Below are 21,657 nucleotides of genomic sequence, written 5' to 3' on the forward strand. Positions count from 1 at the left end.
GCTTGTTGTCATTGCAGGCAATCTCAACGCTGTGCGTTACAGGGAAGACATCCTCCTCCCTCATGTGATACCCTTCCTGCAGGCTCATCCTGGCATGACCCTCCCACATGACAATGCCAGCAGCCATACTGCTCGTTCTGTGTGTGATTTCCTGCAAGACAGGAATGTCAGTGCTGCCATGGCCAGCGAAGAGCCCGGATCTCAATCCCATTGAGCACGTCTGGAACCTGTTGGATCGGAGGGTGAGGGCTAGGGCCATTCCACCCAGAAATGTCCGGGAACTTGCAGCTGCCTTGGTGGAGGAGTGGGGTAACATATCACAGCAAGAACTGGCAAATCTGGTGCAGTACATGAGGAGGAGATGCACTGCAGTATTTAATGCAGCTGGTGGCCCGACCAGATACTGACTGTTACTTTTGATTTTGACCCCTTCCCCCTTTGTTCAGGGACAAGTTATTCCATTTCTGTTAGTCAAATATATGTGGAACTTGATCAGTTTATTTCTGTTTTACAATCTTGTTATGTTCATACAAATATTTACACATGTTAAGTTTGCGGAAAATAGTGAGAGGACGTTTCTGTCACGAATCCCGCTTCCTGAGTCTGGGTTTGCCTGTGTGTCTGTCCTGGAGTGTGTTTCCGGTGTCCTGGAACGCACCCTGTCTGGTTGCCGGGCGAATTAGCTTGTTGGGAGATTGATGTTCACCCGCACCTGTGTCCCATCAGTAATCTGCACACCTGTCCTGATCATCACCTCTCCCCTTCAAAAGCTCTGACCTGACTTCCATTCCCTGCCGGATCGTTAGCCATGAACAGTATGTTGTGCCATAGTATCAGACTCAAGTTGGATAGTATTTGTTTTGTTGTTTTTGTTTACGTATTGCTTGCCTTGAACTTACCTCCGTTTGTTTTGCCTTCAGTTACTCACCCGGATCATTCACCCCATTCCCGCCTGGTTGACGGAGGATTCCGCTACTCCATTGGATTCACCTATTTCCTCCCCTCAATTCACCACCGCTGCCCGCTACGCCATCTGGATATATCTACCCTTTCACAATTACTTGTAAATAAATACTCACCTTCTTTCTACGCTCCTTGTCCTGGTCTGCTTCTGGGTTCGATTTTGAAAGAACGTGACAGTTTCTTTTTTTGCTGAGTTTATTTACACCCTACCCACCCTGATAGATAAACATGTCCACCAAAATAATACCAACATTTACGCTTGCTTAATCGACTTCCAAAAAAGCATTTGATTCTATTTGGCATACAAACTGTTCTACAAAGTTATTGAAAGTGATGTAGGGGGTAAAACATATAACATAATTATATCAATGTATACTGGCAATACGCGCAGCATGAAAATTGGCAAGAAAAGAACAGAATTCTTTAACCAGAGGCGGGGCCTTCAACAGGGTTGCAATCTGAGCCCTGCACTCTTAAAAATGTACATAAACGAATTGACCACTCTGGTTGACCACCAAAAATCCTCAGCCCCTTGTGTTAGTCTCCACAATTCAGAGGTTAAATGCATGCTCTTTGCAGATGACATATGACTGTAGTCACCCACAGCACATGGCCGACAGCAGAGGCTGGACCTGCTAGAGCAATACTGCCAGACCTGGGTGCTGGCAGTAAATCCCAAAAAGACTCAAATAATTATTTTCTAGAGAAGATCCAGATCTAAGGGAATTAGACCAAAGTTCTCAATTGGTACAAGACATATAAAGTACTGCACACACTACAATTACTTACTGTAGGTTTAAAAATAAGCTCAACTGGACACCTCAATGATGCAATGAATGAACTGAGAGAGAAAGCACGCAGGGCATTCTACGCCATTAAAAAAAAAACTATTTGAAATACCTATTCAAATTTGGCTAAAACGAACTGAATGTATCATTGAACCAATTGATTTTCATGGCAGAGAGGCGTTGGGTCCACTTGCAAAACAATATTTCACCAAATGGGACAAACACCCCATTGAAACCCTGCATGCAGAATTCTGTAAGATGCTCCTACATGTCCAGAGGAAAACTACAAACAATGCATGCAGGGCAGAATTAGGCCAATATCCACTAATAATAAAAACTCATAAAAGAGCAATTATGTTTTGGAAAGGTTTAAAATACAGTGACCCCATCTCATATCATTAGCAATGCCAAGAGCTGAGCACAGAAAAGAGTCCCCTCTTCCAGTTGGTCCTGGGGCTGAGTTAACAAACCTGTTCAACTAACACACTGAAGCCTCAGGACCAAAACATCCAATCAATCAGAATACACCAAATTACAACACAGTCAAAACAAAACTACATTGCTTTTGGGAAACACAAGCACAAAGCTAAATGCAGTGTTATCTGGCCCTAAATCGACAGTACACAACTATTTGACTATCGTTACTGATCAAAACCTTAGAAAAACCTTGACAAAGTGCAGGCTCAGTGAGCACAGCCTTGCCATTGAAAAGGGTAGAGACAGGAAAACCTGGCTACCTGTAGAGGAAAGGCTGTGTAACCACTGCACCTCAGTAGATCCTGAGACAGAGCTGCATTTCCTGACAAAATGTCAGAAATGTAAAACAATTAGAGAGTGTCATTTCCCCAAATGTGAAACCCTTATTCAAGGTTTCAAAGACCTCTCTGATGAGAATAGGCTACCCGTCCTGTTGGGGGAGGACGCAGAGAGCTGTGGGTTGGCAGAGCACTACATTGCTGCCCGCCATAAGATGAAGGACAGTGTGTGACAGACCAACCAACATGGTTGGTTATTTTGAACCTTGGTTATTGTTGTTACTGTTGTCCCGTTGACAATATTGATTATTATTATTTAAGTAAGATTTGGCAAAATGTACATTGTTACATCATGCCAATAAAGCAAATTGAATTGAGAGAGAGAGAGAGAGCTCCTGAGTTCTTCTGCAAAGAAGATAGAATTAGAGTTGGATAAATGTAGATAAACTTGCATTTTTTAGAAGGACAGGATACTAACCTCAACATTAAAACCTTTAATCCATATTAAAATTCCATTACTAAAACCTTGATTTTTTTTAAATGTGCGAAATTGACTATTACTACCAAGGACTATCAAGAAAAAACTTTGAACAAACCATAAACTGTAGAAGAAACACAGCAGTACCTGGAAATACCGTCCAACACAAAACTGAGTGAGTAATATTCAGTCTGAAGCTACTTCTGAAGCCAAAAAGTTAAAGACAATAGTCTGTAGGTAATTGTGTTACATAAAGCTAAGTAAATAAGTATACTAAGCTACCAAGCTGCTAGGACAGAACAGACCCAGCAGCAATTTCAATTAGCACTGAAGTGTGAAGTCCGTTGTGTAAACTCTTGAGCCCCACAATGGCAGGAGAGTTTCTTAGCCCCTCCCCTGCCCAAATGTAGAGGCCTTTGAAGCTCCAATGGCTTATCCATGTCCAGAGGTCATTACAATGCAGTACCTCATGGAAATTAAAAATATCCCTGCAAAAAAATGCTCCTCAAGGACAATCCAGACACTATTTGCTGACTGCTACAAAGAAGGGAACGTAAGCAACTTAATTTTCCACACAGACCATCACCTTCCATGGCACAGTGCTATAAGAGCACACTACCCATATGTCAAGAAAGAGGGTATTGAGGAAATTGAAACAACCTCTGTCAATGTGTATAAGTCTGGTACAGTAATGGTGCAGGGCATCCTCATGCAGTTTCAGCAGAACTTTTATGGGATCAAAGAGAGAGCACAGCAGGAAAAACTCTCTCTCTGTGATGACTCCCCCATCCTGAGTGAGTCTGATCACACCTCTTCAAACTGTCTTGCAGACGAGGATAGTCATCCCCCCAGCACTGAACACACCCAGGTCCCACAACTGCACTGCTCCTCCATCATTGAGAGGGATAAATTCACAGAGCTGGAGAGAGACATGGTGGAGCTCAGAGAGCTATTCCACACAATCCAAACAGAACAAGCCCACAAAACAGGCCATCACAACAACACCCCCCAACAAGACCCGGAGGGCAGAAGGTGGAGATGGACGGCTGTCTGAGAGAGATGGCTGCTCTACGGACTGAGGTAAGAGAACTTAAAGAGGCACACATGGCACCGAAGGACAAGGTCAGAAAGCTGAGGTGTGACGGAGAGCAGGACACTTCCCCCAGACAAGCCAGCAGAACAGCCCACCTCAGACCTGGACCACAACCTCAACACCACAATGGGACAGACAACATAGGATCCACCAACCCAACAGACCCAACCACCTCCTAACAGCCCCCCTGTCAGCTCCCCCGATAGCCCTCCTGACAACCCCCCCACATCCTGATTGGGCTCCCGAATAGCGCAGCGGTATAAGGCACTGCCTCTCAGTGCTAGAGATGTCACTACAGACCCTGGATTGATTCCAGGCTGTATCACAACCGGATGTGATTGGGAGTCCCATAGGGCGTTGCACAATTGGAACAGCGTCACCTGGGTTAGGGTTTGTTCTTATCTGACTTGTCTAGTTAAATAAAGGTTCAATAAAAAAATATATTAAATTCTTATGGCTGTGGGCAGTATTGAGTATCTTGGATGAATAAGGTGCCCAGAGTAAACTGCCTGCTACTCAGATCTTCGGCACAGTTTCTGTCAGACCTGGGCCCTGACAATAAATCTCATTAAGACAAAAATAATGGAATTCAAAATAAGGTCTAGTTGCCAGGACCACGAATACAAATTCCATCTAGACACCGTTGCCCTAGAACACACAAAAAAAACGATACCTATGTCGGCCTAAACATCAGCGCCACAGGTAACTTCCACAAAGCTGTGAACGATCTGAAAGACAAGGCAAGAAGGGCCTTCTATACCATCAAAAGGAACATAAAATTTGACAAAAATACTTGAATCAGTTATAGAACCCATTGCCCTTTATTGTTGAGAGGTCTGGGGTCCACTCACCAACCAAGATTTTACAAAATGAGACAAACACCAAATTGAGACTGCGAAAATATCCTCCATGTACAACGTAAAACACCAAATAATGCATGCAGAGTAGAATTAGGCCGATACCCGCTAATTATAAAAATCCAGATTTTTTTTTAACCAAAAGCCATCACCTACAGAGAAATGAACCTGGAGATTTTTTTTAAATCCAAGTGCGTTTTTTTGGCAGAAATGCCTTCTCGAACATGTGAACTTTCATGTGCCTTAATAACAAACTTGTATGCCATCTGTAAATTGTTAAATTACGAGCCTAGTTGGTTTATCCACAGAAAAAGGAAGAAACCTTCCCGCTAGCCATGATTGGCTGAGGTAATGAGTGGGCTGGACATGCCGAGAGATGAGTTTGGATTGGTCGGCCATATAGCACACTTCTGTCTATTTGAGCTGGTCAGTATGTGTTGGTAATCCTGTGAAAACGCAGCTTTTTTGAATGAATCGCGTAGTAAAACTGTGTTGCTCTCCACTTTCTGGAAGTGGAAAGTGAGGTTACAATTTTATCAACTTTCAAAGTAGAATTACCTTCCCACTGTTCCTCAAATGCAGTGTATGATATAACCATTTTGTAGCTCTGTGTCTCTGCTTTTATCCAATGTAAAAAAACACCACTTCAAATGTTACTACATAAGACCGAATCAAGACGGTCGGTCACATATTTCCCTCAGATTACACAGACCCACAAAAGAATTTGAAAACAAATCCAATTTTGATAAACTGCCATATCTATTGGGTGAAATACCACACTGTGCAATCACAGCAGCAAGATTTACTGTTCTTTTTTTCCACTTGTGTTTATTATCTATTTCACTTGCTTTGGCATTGTAAACATATGTTTCCCATGCCAATAAAGCCCCTTAAATTGAATTGAATTATAGAGAGAGAGAGTTTGTATACCTACAGGGTCCAACATTCAAAATTCAATAGCGAAATTTATCCTTGGTATATTAAAACAATTCCTTATGTTAGCTTACTAGAAACCCATCCCTGGGCCATTAGACTTTAGGGGGATACAATGCGCATTTCTTCAGTAAAAAGACAGGTGCTGCTGATAATACTGACATCGTTGTCAAGGCACAGGCAAAGGACAAAGTGACTTCAGAAAGTATTCACACCCCTTGACTTTTTCCACATTTTGTTGTGTTACAACTGTGGGATTAAAATTGACTTAATTGTAATTTTTTTGTCAACAATCTACACAAAATACGCTGTAATGTAAAAGTGGTGGAAAAACACACTTGTAAAAAATAAATGAAAAATAAAAGGAATATATTTTGATTAGATAAGTATTCAACCCCATGAGTCAATATTCACCTTCGGCAGTGATTATAGATGTGAGTCTTTCTTTGCATACCTGGATTGTACAATATTTGTATATTATTCTTTTTTAAATTCTTCAAGCACTTCGGGTCCCGGGGACCGAGTTTGGGGAACCCTGGCGTAGCCCATGTATCGGATGCTGTCTGGCCAAAAATGATGCATGTCATACTTTTTTTGGCCAGCCAGCATCAGATACATGGCCTACATATAATAAGACAGAGGGGCGCTCTTTCGCTTGCTCGGTTGCTTTCTACGTTGAGATATTTTCAACCACTTGCGAATTGAACGAAAGTTGGCCGGTGTCCTGTTCGGATGCTGGAATTATTTTGGATGAACGTGCGAAGGTAACCTACTTTCTGAAGTGATTTGTTTGACAATCAGATGAGAACATCATGACTGGTTATGTTCATGGCACATTACAGTTCAATGACATGTCTTCACTATAAATAAATCCCTATTATTTTGAGGTGGGGGGGGGCTCAGAATGGCCTCTGGCTGGGGCCTTCAAATCACTGCCATACATACTCTAATATACACTGAGTATACCACTGTAAACATTAAGAACACTTGATCTTTTCATGGCATTGACTGACCAGATGAATACAGGTTAAATCTATAAACCCTTATTGATGGCACTTGTCAAATCCACTTCAGTCAGTGTTGATGAAGGGGATGAGGCAGTTTAATAAAGAAGGATTTTTAAGCCTGGAGATAATTGAGACATGGATTGTGTATGTGTGCCGTTTAGAGGGTGAATGGGCAAGGCAAAACATTTAAGTGCATTTGAACGGGGTATGGTAGTAGCTGCCAAGCGCACTGGTTTGTGTCAACAACTGCAACGCTGCTGGGTTTTTCCCGCTCAACAGTTACCCGTGTGTATCAAGAATGGTCCACCACCAAAAGGACATCCAACCAACTTGACAACTGTGGGAAGCATTGGAGTCAACATGGGCCAGCATCCCTGTGGAACGCTATCGACACCTTGTAGAGTCCATGCCCTGACAAATTGAGAATGTTCTGAGGGCAAAAGTTGGGGTTGCAACTCAATAGGAAGGTGTTCCTAATGTTTGGTAAACTCAGTGTATAATTTATTGTAATTTGGGTAACACTGTTTTACAAGGCTACTTCCCTGGCATTTACTTTACATGGTTACTGATTACATGGTCATTACAGAAGAATTACCAAATACAACTATTTATTTGAATTGGGCTGTTGAACAATTATAGCACTGGTAGCACTCACTGAGTGTTTAAAACAAAAACTTCCAGAATGTAATTCCATCTCCAAAAGTCAGATAAATTCGCTATAAATAAGTATAAACAAACCCTGGACACTAATTGTTTTGAGAGTGAAACCATCTGCTCTCACGTATAATCATTCAAAACACAATATAACATATCAAAACACATCCACTCTGTCCTCTCTCATTTGTCTCATAATACATTTCCTCCCACTAGTGCCACCTACAAAAAGAACAAAAAAACGATTAATATATTAATGTAATACAACTCATAAATCATCACTCTACCTGGTGGACTGATTAAAAAACAATCCAGGGATAGGTTGTTGGACTGAGGGAGAAACAGAGGCCTAGCTGCCAGAGTACGAGAAAGAATATACAGTATATGTCTGTGTGAGACAGAAATGACAACAGTGAAAATAAAATAGATTCAGCTTTCGCATATTGTTTGTTGGCTCATCTTAAGAAAAAAGCAGTTAGTACATGTACACCTACAGTAGTTTCTTTCCTAGTTTAATAATAGAAAAAAATACCCAGGGGGCAAAACTGGTTGCAATGACATCAATACAACCAGATTAGAGTAATCTCATTGCAATAAGGAAATGATGTCCTGTCCAACCCCCCTGGTTGTACTTACTGTAAGGGCATCCATAGGCCTCCAGCCTCAGGCCTATCCTCCCGTTAGGGTTCCAGTCGAGAGGAAGTAACCGTAGGAACCTGGCAAAGACTGGCTGCTGCAGTTTGAACTGCACCACACTGTCTGCATTGCTGTTTCCAGTGAACGCCTGGAGAAGCACACAGAGGGCACACATATACAGAGAGGGTTAGGGTTGATGGATAGTTCATTGAAATGTTGTTGACAGTTAGTTGAACATCTACAAACCGTCTATTTGGGACTATCCAAATAAAGAGTTACCATATGCACTACCTGATTTACCACTGTATGATATGATTGTTTTTCTTCTTTGGGTCAGAGGAGGCTGGTAGAAAGAGATCTAGGAGGACGGGCAACTTGTAATGGCTGGAATGGAATTCATGGAACTGAGTCAAACATGTGGTTTCCATATGTTTGACGTGTTTGATGCCATTCCATTCCAGCCATTACAATAATTCTGTCCTCCTACAGCTCCTTCCACTTGCCTCCACTGCTTTGGCAAACCCACTTTTTTTTCATGAAATAAAAATAGATACTCCCACACTGATGAATGCTCCCAATAGCTTTGCCTCCACCTATTGAGAAGAGCATGTGGCCACATTGATAAAGTGGGTTCTGAAAGGGGTTTGTTACTGATGAGATTAATAAGAAATGTAATACTGATGCTCTTTCGTTCTCATGTTTGCTGGTAAATACTTAGGTCTACTATTTGAGTAATGAGCGTCGTTAACCTCTCTGATCCTAACTTATGTTTCTAATAAGACATGCACATATTACATAGCAGTATTGTGTTCTATTATTTGTCCTCTCCTCCTGTTCCCTGGCTGTGTCCCAAATGGAATGCTATTACCTATTTAGTGTACTACTTTTGACTAGTGCTGTGTATGGGCCCTGGTCAAAAGTAGTGCACTAAATACGGAACATGGTATCATTTGGGACACTGCCCTTGTCTCTCATTAAGATGGATAAATAATGGGTTCATCCCCTAGGAGTTTTCCATCCTACCTTTGAAGAATTCCATCCTACCTTTGAAGTTGACACTCCAGTTAATTGGTGGTTCACACGCTAAAATAAGGGTGAAATACCCAATTAACACTTAACGTCCTAACTATCATTGTGAGATAGACAAGAGCCAGGCCAGTAGCTCCCTTTCATGTTGGCTAGGGGAGACGATAAAGTGCATTCAGAAAGTATTCAGACCCCTTGACTTTTTCCACATTTTGTTACGTTAACAGCCTTATTCTAAAATGTATTATATCGTTTTTTTCCCTCATCAATCTACACAGAACACCCCATAATGACAAGGCAAAAACAGGTTTTTATTAAACTGAAATATCACATTTACATAAGTATTCAGACCCTTTACTCAGTACTTTCTTGAAGCACCTTTGGCAGCAATTACAGTGTAACGGCTTTCTTCCTCCTCTTCATCCGAAGAGGAGGAGCAGGGATTTGACCAAAACGCAGCGTTTGAATATGACATAATGAATTTATTTAACAAGACGAAGACGAAACGAAATACACTTGGATAATTACAAAACAAATAAACGATGTAGACAGACCTGGACGACGAACTTACATGAAACACGAAGAACGCATGAACAGGGAAAACTGACTACATAAAAGAACGAACATACAAACAAACCGAAAACAGTCCCGTGTGGCGCAACGACATACACAGACACAGGAGACAACCACCCACAACAAACAGTGTGAAAACACCTACCTTAATATGACTCTCAATTAGAGGAAACGCCAAACACCTGCCTCTAATTGAGAGCCATACCAGGCAACCCTTAAACAAACATAGAAACAGAAAACATAGACTGCCCACCCAAACTCACGTCCTGACTAACTAACACATACAAAACTAACAGAAACAGGTCAGGAACGTGACATACAGCCTCAAGTGTTGTTGGGTATGACGCTACAAGCTTGTTACACCTGTATTTAGTGTGACAAGTTTCTCCCATTCTTCTCTGCAGATCTTCTCAAGCTCTGTCAGGTTGTATGGGGAGCATCGCTGCACAGCTATTTTCAGGTCTTTCGAGAGATGTTCGATCGGGTTCAAGTCCGGGCTCTGGCTGGGCCACTCCAGGACATTCGGAGACCTGTCCCAAAGCCACTCCTGCGGTGTCTTGGCTGTGTGCTTAGTGTCGTTGTCCTGTTGGAAGGTGAACCAGTCTGAGGTCCTGAGCACTCTGGAGAAGGTTTTCATCACTCTATACTTTGCTCCGTTCATCTTTCCCTCGATCCTAACTAGTCTCCCAGTCCCTGACGCAGAAAAACATCTCCACAATATGATGCTGCCACCACCGTGCTTCACCTTATGGATGGTGCCAGGTTTCCTCCAGACGTGACACTTGGCATTCAGGCCAAAGAGTTCCATCTTGGTTTTGTGTCGAAAATCTGCGTTTATCATATAACATTTGATGTTTGTCCCACACTGAAATTGACTTTCTTAGTGTTGTTGCATAATTTGGAGGGCTGAGAAGCATCCTCATCGTCTTTGAAGAGAGGATGAGCCGTGCTTCTGGTGAAGCAAAGTGTTAAGCCCAACAAATTCCACTGTTTCCTGCTAAGGAAGCTCAGTAAGCTGCATCTCATTTGTGTGTGTGTGTTCCCATAGGTGCGTGCTTATGAGGAAGCTCAGGAAGCTGCATCTCATTTGCTCCGGGAGGGAGGTGTCCCTTTGAAATATGCCTGAGTCAAGGTGCAAATCCCTCCAACGCCTGCTCCCTGTCTGACAAGCCTTCGCTCATAGAAGAGAAAGAAAGAGAGAACAACACTCATCCCTTAAACTGAAACTTATTAAGCCCGGTCTGAGGAAAGAAAAAACACATACCAGGACTTGTGACTGGTACTGATAGTAGACTCCTGCTGTCAATTGGAGTTGAAAAACCCTCTAAGAGGTTCTTAGGATTGATGAGAATATGTGCAGAAATTTGATACCAAGTACTTAAAAATATGCGTAGTCAAACTGTGAGTACAGAAGAGAACTGTATGCACATATGTTGTGAAATCAGAATTTTCTTATTGACAATCTTTCTAATTCTCTCTTCCTCGCGTCAGCTAAAATTAACAGAATGCTATTTAGTACCAAAAGCAAGTAACAAGGATGGCAACACACTAAAATGCAGCTATATCCAACAATTCTCTCAGCCAACAGTATAGAGCTAAGCTGGGCTTTTCCTGTCTTCCAGTGATTCATCTATTATTCATTGATAGTGAAAGGACACTTATGAGACTATTTGAGAGTTTGGCTACATGGTGTACTTGGCAGCGTCTGAAATGGCACCCTATTCCTATATAGTGCACTACTTTTGACCATAGTCCATGGGCCCTGGTCTAGCCTCTGCTACAGGCTTTCACCTCACCACAACGTGAGCGAAGCCTAGGAGCAGAGGCTAGCCCTGGTCAAACGTAGCACAAGGGAGCCACAGGGTGCAATTTCAGATGCAGCCATATGGTCTTTCCTCAGTGACTCACCCCAATGCTGTCTTGCAGGTTTAAATGACTACAACCAGTCAAGGTTGCCCACTGACCCTGACACTGTCTTCCAGGTATGATTACCTACAACGTACACTAGTCAAGGTTGCCCACTGAGACTTACCCCGATGCTGTCCTCCTGGCGGTACTGTTTCCAGTTGCGTCCCGTGTCGCTGAACATGAGGAGGAAGGAGGAGACCCAGTCTGAGCTGCCGTAGCGACCCTGTGTGGCCACGGCTGTGATCTCTGTCCGCTCCCCCAGGTCCACCTCCAACCACTGGTACTTATTAGACTCTACAGGAGCCCAGCCTCCGGCACCTGAAGGAGAAACACACAGGGATCCCACATATTATAACTCTTTACATTATAAACTAACTATAAGAAGAGGAACAGACACACACAGACACAAAGGGGCAGTTTCCCGGACAACGTTTAAGCCTAATCTTGGACATTAAAAGCATTTCCAATGGTGATTCTCCATTGAGAATGGTTTTCAGTCCAAGACTAGGCTTAATCTCTGTCTGGGAAACCGGCCTTATGACAGAAGGAACACGCACAGACATAGTTACATATCCAACATCATGTAACTTATTGTTAATGATAGTCTATTGATAGTTTGTTGAGCACCGGGGGCATCTCAAAATAAAGTGTTATCACAAACCCTATAAGAACAGGCATGAACTTTTAGGAGAATAGTGTGATAACGTGTATTTGTTTATGAGTGACCCTGTATAACGTATTACATACCTCAACGGTTCTCAACCTTTTTTGGTAATTTTACCTCATCCACATTTTGCTCTGCTAGAAGTACCCCCTCATGTGCAACTGATCATTAGGCCTATATTCTTATGAGTCTTCCCAAGGACCCCCTGTGAATAGGCCAGGTACCCCGCTGATGGTACCCATCATTATATTTTAACTCTATGAGAGGAAAAATCCACTTTTGAGGGGAATGTTTGGGAAAGTGTGTTTTTCACCTGTTTGGGATAGGGGGCAGCATTTTCACGTTCGGATGAAAAGCGTGTCCAGAGTAAACTTCCTGCTACTCAGGCCCAGAAGCTAATATATGCATATTATTAGTAGATTTGGATAGAAAACACTCTGAAGTTTCTAAAACTGTTTGAATGATGTCTTTGAGTATAACAGAACTCATATGGCAGGCGAAACCCTGAGAAATATCCAACCAGGAAGTGGGAAATCTGAGGTTTGTAGTTTTTCAACTCATTGCCTTTCTAATATACAGTGTCTATGGAATCATATTGCACTTCCTAAGGCTTCCACTAGATGTCAACAGTCTTTAGAACCTTGTTTGAGGCTTCTACTGTGAAGGAGGAGAGAATGAGAGCTGTTTCAACCAGATGTCTGGCAGAGTGCCATGAGCTGGTCATGCGTGTGGCCGTGAGAGCGACCTGCGTTCCATTGCATTTCTAAAGACAAAGGAATTCTCCGGTTGGAACATTATTGAAGATTTATGTTAAAAATATCCTAAAGATTGATTCTATACATCATTTGACATGTTTCTACGAACTGTTATATAACTTTTTGGACATTCCGTCTAAACTTTCGCCTGGACTAGCCCGCTCCTCGTGAGTTTGGATTGTGAACTAAACGCGCTAACAAAAAGGAGGTATTTGGACATAAATGATGGACTTTATCGAACAAAACCAACATTTATGGTGGAACTGGGATTCCTGGGAGTGCATTCTGATGAAGATCATCAAAGGTAAGTGAATATTTATAATGCTATTTCTGACTTCTGTTGACTCCACAACATGGCGGGTACCTGTATGGCTTTTGTGTCTGAGCGCCGTACTCAGATTATTGCATGGTGTGCTTTTTCCGTAAAGTTTTTTTGAAATCTGACACAGCGGTTGCATTAAGGAGAAGTATATATTTAATTCTGTGCATAACACTTGTATCTTTTATCAAAGTTTATGAGGAGTTTTTCTGTAAATTGATGTGGCTCTCTGAAAATTCGCCGGATGTTTGAGGCACAACATTACTGACCATAACGCGCCAATGTAAACTGAGATTTTTGGATATAAATATGAACTTTATCGAACAAAACATAAATGTACTGTGTAACATGAAGTCCTATGAGTGTCATCTGATGAAGATCATCAAAGGTTAGTGATTCATTTTATCTCTATTTCTGCTTTTTGTGACTCCTCTCTTTGGCTGGAAAATGGCTGTATGTGTTTTTGTGACTAGGCTCTGACCTAACATAATCATATGGTGTGCTTTCGCTGTAAAGCCTTTTTGAAATCGGACACGATGGGTAGATTAACAAGAAATTAAGATTTAATTTGGTGTATTACACTTGTGAATATATGAAAGTTAAATATTTCTAAAAAATATTTTAGAATTTTGCTCTCTGCCTTTTCAGCGGATGTTCCGCTAGCGTAAAAAGTTTTAACATATGGGTGACCTTATAGTTTAAGGGGATGGAATTTCATTTTTTTAAAGAAACAAATGGGCTTTAGACAAACAAACCTGTCAACACAAACAGCATACGATAAGCTTGTGCATACTCTAGTTTGGTAGCAGTCTAGTATCCTATAGTATTGTAGCACATATGACATACACTGAATTAACCAAACATTAGGAACACCTTCCTAATATTAAAATGCACCAGTGAGCCTGGCATCTATTACCATACCCCGTTCAATGGCACTTAAACATTTTGCCTTTCCCATTCACCCTCTGAATGGCACACATACACAATCCATGTCTCAATTGTCTCAAGGCTTAAAAATCCTACTTTAATAACCATTTACTGCAGTGTGCTAAATTAGGGTCATAGAGTGTTTCTTGGTAGTCTTAAACAAATCTACTTTAAAACAAAAGTATACACCTCACACACACATGGTTATGTGCTTAAAAAAGAAGGAGACACTTGTACCATGTCAGATATAGAGTTGAAATGTATTCCATTTTGAGTTTGCATCCCAATATTACACTTTATATACATCACAGAAGACTGAAATATAACAAAACCCTTTGATTTTCCAATTAACATTCCATCCACGAGGCCACTAGAGAGCGATTTGGTAATTTGACTGCAGGAAAGGGTCCTCCCCTTCATCTACACTGATTGAAGTGGATTTAACAAGTGACATCAATAAGGGATCATAGCTTTCACCTGGATTCACCTGGTCTGTCTATGTCAATGAATGTTTTGTATACTCACTGTACATAATCAATTAACAGATTCTGTACAGTGCACTGCATATCATCTCTGGGAATATAGCAGCCTTGCACAACGAAATTGAACCTAAACACATCAACATCCACTACAGAGCTGGTAGCAAAACGAGGAAGAATGATCCAACATCAGGTGATGCACACACAACTTAATGTTTCTTTCAATACATACAAACACATGGGATACATTCTTCTCAGGTATCATTGATATTCAAGGCTCATATATGAGCAAGCAGTCACTCTCCATTTGCCAGTAGCAAACACATGATACAATTATATTCATATGACAAAGCAGAGCATCTCCAATAATGCAGCAGACTGGTTTAAATGTGCAGAAAGGTCCTCCGTGACATTTCAAGTCACTAATCGGATTCAAAATAAAGTAACCACTCAAACTGGAACTCTGGATATGACTGCAGTAGGGTTTAGAGTCAATCCCCTAGATGTAATGACAATCCCCTACTTGCAATGACTGTGATATATGGTTACCTTACCTACCTTAGTTGAATGCACGTTCTGGATAAGAGCATCTGCTGAATGAACAAATGTAAATGTAGATAGAAAAAAATAGAGCAATCGAATCAGCAAAGTGTCCTGTTCCATGAAACCACACAACAGGCTGTGGAACAGGAACAGGTCTTTGGCTTCTGCAGGAGCCAGGAGGAGGGAGAGAGAGGGGGTAGCCAAAGAGAGACATGAGGAGGAGAAGAAGTGATGAAATAGCACTGTCGAATGGAGACACCATCGTGAGAAAGAGGGGACCACAGGATGAGAGGTGTGCTAATGTCTGTGACAGAGGGGAAGTAGAAAGTGCTGAGTCGGGCAAAAGCACCCCCTCAGGGCCCCGGACACCAGATGGACGGAGTGGGAGCAGAGAGGAGTCTAGAGGAGGTACCCAGGCTTCCAGCAGGGCCGGCCCAAAGACACAACACAGCTAGAGGACCGAAACTAGTCACACCGCAGCTGGGAATAGAAATGTCCCAATAAGCTGCAGTGGGCCTTACTCTATACAGAGAGACACACAGAGCCTTTGAAGTAACCAACACAAAAACACTGAGGTTAAAGGCCACTTAACATTTGCAAAAGTGATGTCATCTAACTAAGCTGACGCAAAAACTCTCCAGGAACTGGTAGGAATCCCACAGAGACTTAGGGACCAGATTTTCCTGATTCTCCACACTTCTCCCAAAGTGTGCGCCAGCACAATACCCATACTATGTACACTACATGTAAGGTTCTATTGAATTACATCCTTCAGCACCTCACACCTGCACCAAACTAAATAAGAAAGATAAAGATAATCTAGGACATACTACGTACACATGTAAATGTTTAGATGTTGTACACTAAGCTATGTTTTATTCCTTATCTGAATTCGAAGTGAATGAGTTGGTAGTTATTTATATTCATTATCCTACTTTATTGTTTATATAACCGCCTATTGGTTCCACTCATACTGTCTGGTCTGTTCAGGGGCAAGACAACACGCTGCCCGTATGTGTTGGCATTTAGGACAAGAGGCAGCGAAAGGCCAGGTTGAATAAGTACTTAACTTTAGTAGCAGACAGATGCTGCCATTGACACAGCGATGAGAGGCAGAGAGCAAACACATTGACCTTTGCTCAATACTGGCGATGGAATAGACAACATGCAGGGGGAACAAAGAGTAGAAGAGTACACAATACCAGGAAGGAATCCACCTACAAAGACAGAAGACAAAAACAGAGTATTCATCCCAAATGGGCCCTGGCCCAAGTCAAAAGTAGTGTATAGGGTACCAACAGTAGAGCACTCTATAGGGGACAGAGTGCAATTTGGGATGCATCCAAATACAGAAAATAGGTTGTATGAAGCACGTTTATCAGCTTTTATCTCTCATTCTCACAAGCAATTAACACATTCATGTGTTTTATTCTGTCTTAAAAATTGGCCATTTTTAACATGTCTATTTATGGCTGCTGGGAAGCAGAACTGGGATAACTATACTTTTAATTGTACTTTGTGAAAAGTAAAACTAATTTGCAGGGGAACAAATAGTTATTTTGGAGGTGACAACAAATATTTTAATACAGATCGCCCAAAAATTACTACTTTTTAAAACTATTGGAATACAGATCTCAGAAATGAACAACAACAAAAAAGTATTTGAATACATATCTCAGGAAGGGACAACTTCACTGAAACTATTGGATTGGCTTCCTTCAATTAATGGCAGGGCTGTATCTGGAACGTCATGTTGAAGATAGAAATATAATTAATAGAGCACACACAATCTCCTAAACTTTTCCAATCTATCTGACAATCATATTTGAGCTACACAATACATTTCAATCTGTACATTTTATAAATTCTCCTTAAACAACCTCTACAGGATTGGTGTCCCCCCCCAAGGGACGGTTAAGCCAACGTAGGCTAATGTGATTAGCATGAGGTTGTAAGTAACATGAACAGGACATAGACATGTCTGATATGTGCAGAAAGCTTAAATACTTGCATTTCAAAGATGGTACAAAAAAATACAAAAAACGCATGATTTTTCTTTGTTTTATCTTTTACCAGATCTAATGTGTTATATTATCCAACATTCATTTCACATTTCCACAAACTTCAAAGTGTTTCCTTTCAAATAGTATCAAGAATATGCATATCCTTGCTTCAGGTCCTGAGCTACAGACAGTTAGATTTGGGTATGTCATTTTAGGCGAAAATTGAAAAATGGATGGATCCTTAAGAGGTTTTAATGTCCATTGTCCCAGGTGTACAACATTAAGTCAAACTAATTAGCCAATGATATTTTGTAAAGATAAGTATACTGAACAAAAATATAAACTCAACATGCAACAATTTCAAAGATTTTACTGAGTTACAGTTCATAGAAGGAAATCAGTCAATAAATTAATTAGCGCCTAATCTATGGATTTCACATGACTGGGCAGGGTGCAGCCATGGGTGGGCCTGAGAGGGCATAGTCCCACCCACTGGGGAGCCAGGCCCAGCCAATCAGAATATGTTTTTTCTCACAAAAGTGCTTTATTTCAGACAGAAATAATCCTCAGCACACCCCCTCCCCCTCTTCAGACGATCCCGCAGGTGAAAAAGCCGTATGTGGAGGTCCTGGTTACACGTGGTCTGGTATGGACATTTGGATGTACTGCCAAATGCTCTAAAACAACGTTGCAGGCGGCTTATGGTAGAGAAATTAACATAAAATTATCTGGCAACAGCTCTGTTGGACATTACTGAAGTCAGCATGCCAATTGCACGCTCCCTCAAAACTTGAGACATCTGTGGCATTGTGTTGTGTAACAAAACTGCACATTTTAAGTGGCCTTTTATTGTCCCCAGCATAAGCGGCAACTGTGTAATGATCATGCTGTTTAATCATTTTCTTGATTTGCCACACGTCAGGTGGATGGATTATCTTGGCAAATGAGAAATGCTCACTAATAGGGATTATAATAAGGATGTTAACAAATTTGTGCACAGAATTTGAGATAAATTATATTTTTGTGCATATGGAACATTTCTGAGATCTTTTATTTCAGCTCATGAAAAATGGGACCAACACTTTACATGTTGCATTGATATTTTAGTTGAGTATATAAATACGTTTTGATGCTCAACTACTGTATGACTCTTTCAACATGCCATTGAAAAGGTCAAAAGCTGCAATACATTTTATAATCCCTGAACATACTGCAGAGTAATTCAAAGCCATTTGCAAACATTACAAAGAGCAAGTTGGATGCGTAGAAAAACAACTTTGAACATCTTGTCCATCTGAGGGTAAGTGCTCTTGTTTCAAACACACACTATACCGTCTTTAAAGGGAATGTTTACTCAGAATACAAAACTAACATGATTTTCCACCTACATTGGCTGCAGTTGATTCAAGAAGGCAGTTTTGGGATATTTAGTTTCCTGTCGACACTTAATAGACGTATTTTGTAACTGTTAGAATTCTCAGTAACACTTAACATTAAACTGTGGTTGTGCCTGTGAAATAAAACTGGAATTACTTTGAGAAAAAGTTTATTAGCATGTTGTTACATAATACTTTGGTAATTGCATTTTAATTACAAAGCAATGAGCTGATAGTGACTGTTCCTTATTCCACTTATGTAATTTCTCCATTATTATGCAATTATAAAGCAATTTCCAAAGTCCTATGTAACAACAATGTTGCTATTGTCATAATCAACATTACTACACATGTATAGGAACTTGATGTCAAGTGTTACTGTGTGTCTAGTGTCTAGTTTAAGAAACAGACGCCTCACAAGTCCTCAATTGGCAGCTTCATTTAATAGTACCCGAAAAACACCAGTCTCAACGTCAACGGTGAAGAGGCGACTCCGGGATGCTGGCCTTCTAGGCAGAGATGCAAAGAAAAAGCCATATCTCAGACTGGCCAATAACAAGAAAAGATTAAGATGGGCAAAAAAACACAGACAGAGGAACTCTGCCTAGAAGGCCAGCATCCCGGAGTCGCCTCTTTACTGCTGACATTGAGACTGGTGTTTTTCGGGTACTGTTTAATGAAGCTGCCAGTTGAGGACTTGTGAGGCGTCTATTTCTCAAACTAGACACTCTAATGTACTTGTCCTCTTGCTCAGATGTTCACCGGGGCATCCCACTCCTCTTTCTATTCTGGTTAGAGCCAATTTGCAGTGTTCTGTGAAGGGAGTAGTACACATCGTTGTATGAGATCTTCAGTTTCTTGGCAATTTCTCGCATGGAATAGCCTTAATTTCTCAGAACAAGAATAGACTGATGAGTTTCAGAAGAAAGTTATTTGCTTCTGGCCATTTTGAGCCTGTAATCGAACCCACAAATGCTGATGCTCCAGATACTCAACTAGTCTAAAGAAGGCCAGTTTTATTGCTTCTTTAATCAGACAACAGTTTTCAGCTGTGCTAACATAATTGCAAAAGGGTTTGCTAATGGTCAATTAGCCTTTTAATGATACATTTTAATGATTTAATGATAAAATGATAAACTTGGATTAGCTAACAGAATGTGCCATTGGAACACAGGAGTGATGGTTGCTGATAATGGGCCTCTGTACACCTATGTAGATATTCCATAAAAAAATCAGCCTCCTCCAGGTACAATCGTCATTTACAACATTAACAATGTCTACACTGTATTTCTGATCAATCTGATGTTATTTAATGGACAATAAATGTGCTTTTATTTCAAAAACAAGGACATTTCTAAGTGACCCCAAACTTTTGAACGGTAGTGTACTTAGCTAGCGAATGCAGTTTAGCCTACTGAAACACCCGGCTCAAAACAGATGCTATGTTACCTAGCTGGCTATGGCTATCCAACACGGGAACTCTTCCAGGTCAAGGTAAGCTTTTGGTTCGATTAATTTATTGCCACCAGGGCCTACTGGTGTAACTGCTAAACTGCTTGCTAACTGTACACTGTAATGCATGATTGTAGCGGGTTTACTAATGCGTTAGTTCTAGTAGCTATGCTGACTTGACGTTAGCTAATATAGTGACAACTATGTAGACTGTGTGTAAGGGTTAGCGGTTATGATATGATGGTTTGGCTTGGAAAGGTTTTTTCGACTGGTCACAGACAGCTGATGTGTTCTGCACTGAAATCCACAAGCAAAGGGAAAAGGTGAGAGGAGGAGAGTGCATAGATGCGATATGGAATTATCCAGCGATTAAAGGGATCGTGCTGTTTGTATATGGCTGTTTTGAAAGTGATCTGTGTTTGCATGTGAACAAGGGTGTATTCATTCCGCTGATTCTGTTGAAAAACGTTTCTTAAATGGAAGCAAACAGAATGAAACGGGGATAAACACACCGGAATTTGTCCAGTAGAACTCTCGTTTGCAACTGTTGGACTAATGATTACACCATAGATCAGCTAGATGCACGCAAGATTTTGTCAATGTCTGTCAGCTTGATTACTCAAATGTGCACCTAAGTTATAAACTTTCATTCATACGCTAGGTTGTAGCAATCTTATGATGGGTATAAGGAAAATTTGAGTATCATGTAGTAGCCTAAACCTATCGATGTTACATTGAGCTGGGTGAATGGAATATGAATGACAGTCATCCAATATGCTGTAATAGAAATAAGGCCATGCTCATCAAAAATATTATCGTCCTCCCTCATCTTAAACGGCACCGACCGCCACTGCTGTGCATGGTTATTAGGGTTAATGAAGTGTCATGGACGTGGGCATTAAACCACCGCTGTGCTGCTGCCCATTTACATCAACACATGATATTCCTGTTAATAGTAACAATATCAGTAGGAAATCATATTTTCTCTCAAATCAAAACTTAAATTAACCATAACAGTTTTCCGTGAGCAAGTCTGAAAAAAATGATCAGTGACAAGTGTAATATTTTACCCTTGTATGAAATCAGCACTTGCTGTAGCCAAACAGTGTAACATTTCTCTAATGCCAATCTCAAATAAAAAATCAAATCAAATTGTATTAGTCACATGCGCCTAATACAACAGGTGTTGACCTTACAATGAAATGCTTCCTTACGAGCCCCCAACCAACAATGCAGTTTAAAAAAACACGGACAAGAATAAGAGACAAAAGTAACAAGTAATTGAAGAGCAGCAGGAAAACAACAATAGCGAGACTATATACAGGGGGGTACCGGTACAGAGTCAATGTGCGGGGGCACCGGTTAGTTTGTGGTAGTACGTACATGTAGGTAGAGTTATTGAAGTGACTATGCATAGATGACAACAACAGAGAGTAGCACGGTGTAAAGAGGGGGGGGAATGCAAATA

The 21,657-nt window shown here is 41.0% G+C and overlaps 1 protein-coding gene across 1 annotated transcript in view; it reads right to left on the reverse strand.

The window, feature by feature from the left end:
- The window catches only part of LOC120025627 (contactin-associated protein-like 4), a 155,183-nt gene that overhangs the window by 114,485 nt on the left and 19,041 nt on the right, over positions 1-21,657 (reverse strand). The window contains exons 3-4 of the mRNA XM_038970173.1: positions 11,796-11,989; positions 8,165-8,312 (exon numbers count right to left, since the gene is read on the reverse strand). Coding sequence (XP_038826101.1) covers positions 8,165-8,312; positions 11,796-11,989 — 342 coding nt within the window. The remainder of the gene's footprint in view (positions 1-8,164; positions 8,313-11,795; positions 11,990-21,657) is intronic.

This window comes from Salvelinus namaycush, chromosome 31 (genome assembly GCF_016432855.1).
Source record: "Salvelinus namaycush isolate Seneca chromosome 31, SaNama_1.0, whole genome shotgun sequence".
Taxonomy (NCBI): Eukaryota; Metazoa; Chordata; class Actinopteri; order Salmoniformes; family Salmonidae; genus Salvelinus; species Salvelinus namaycush.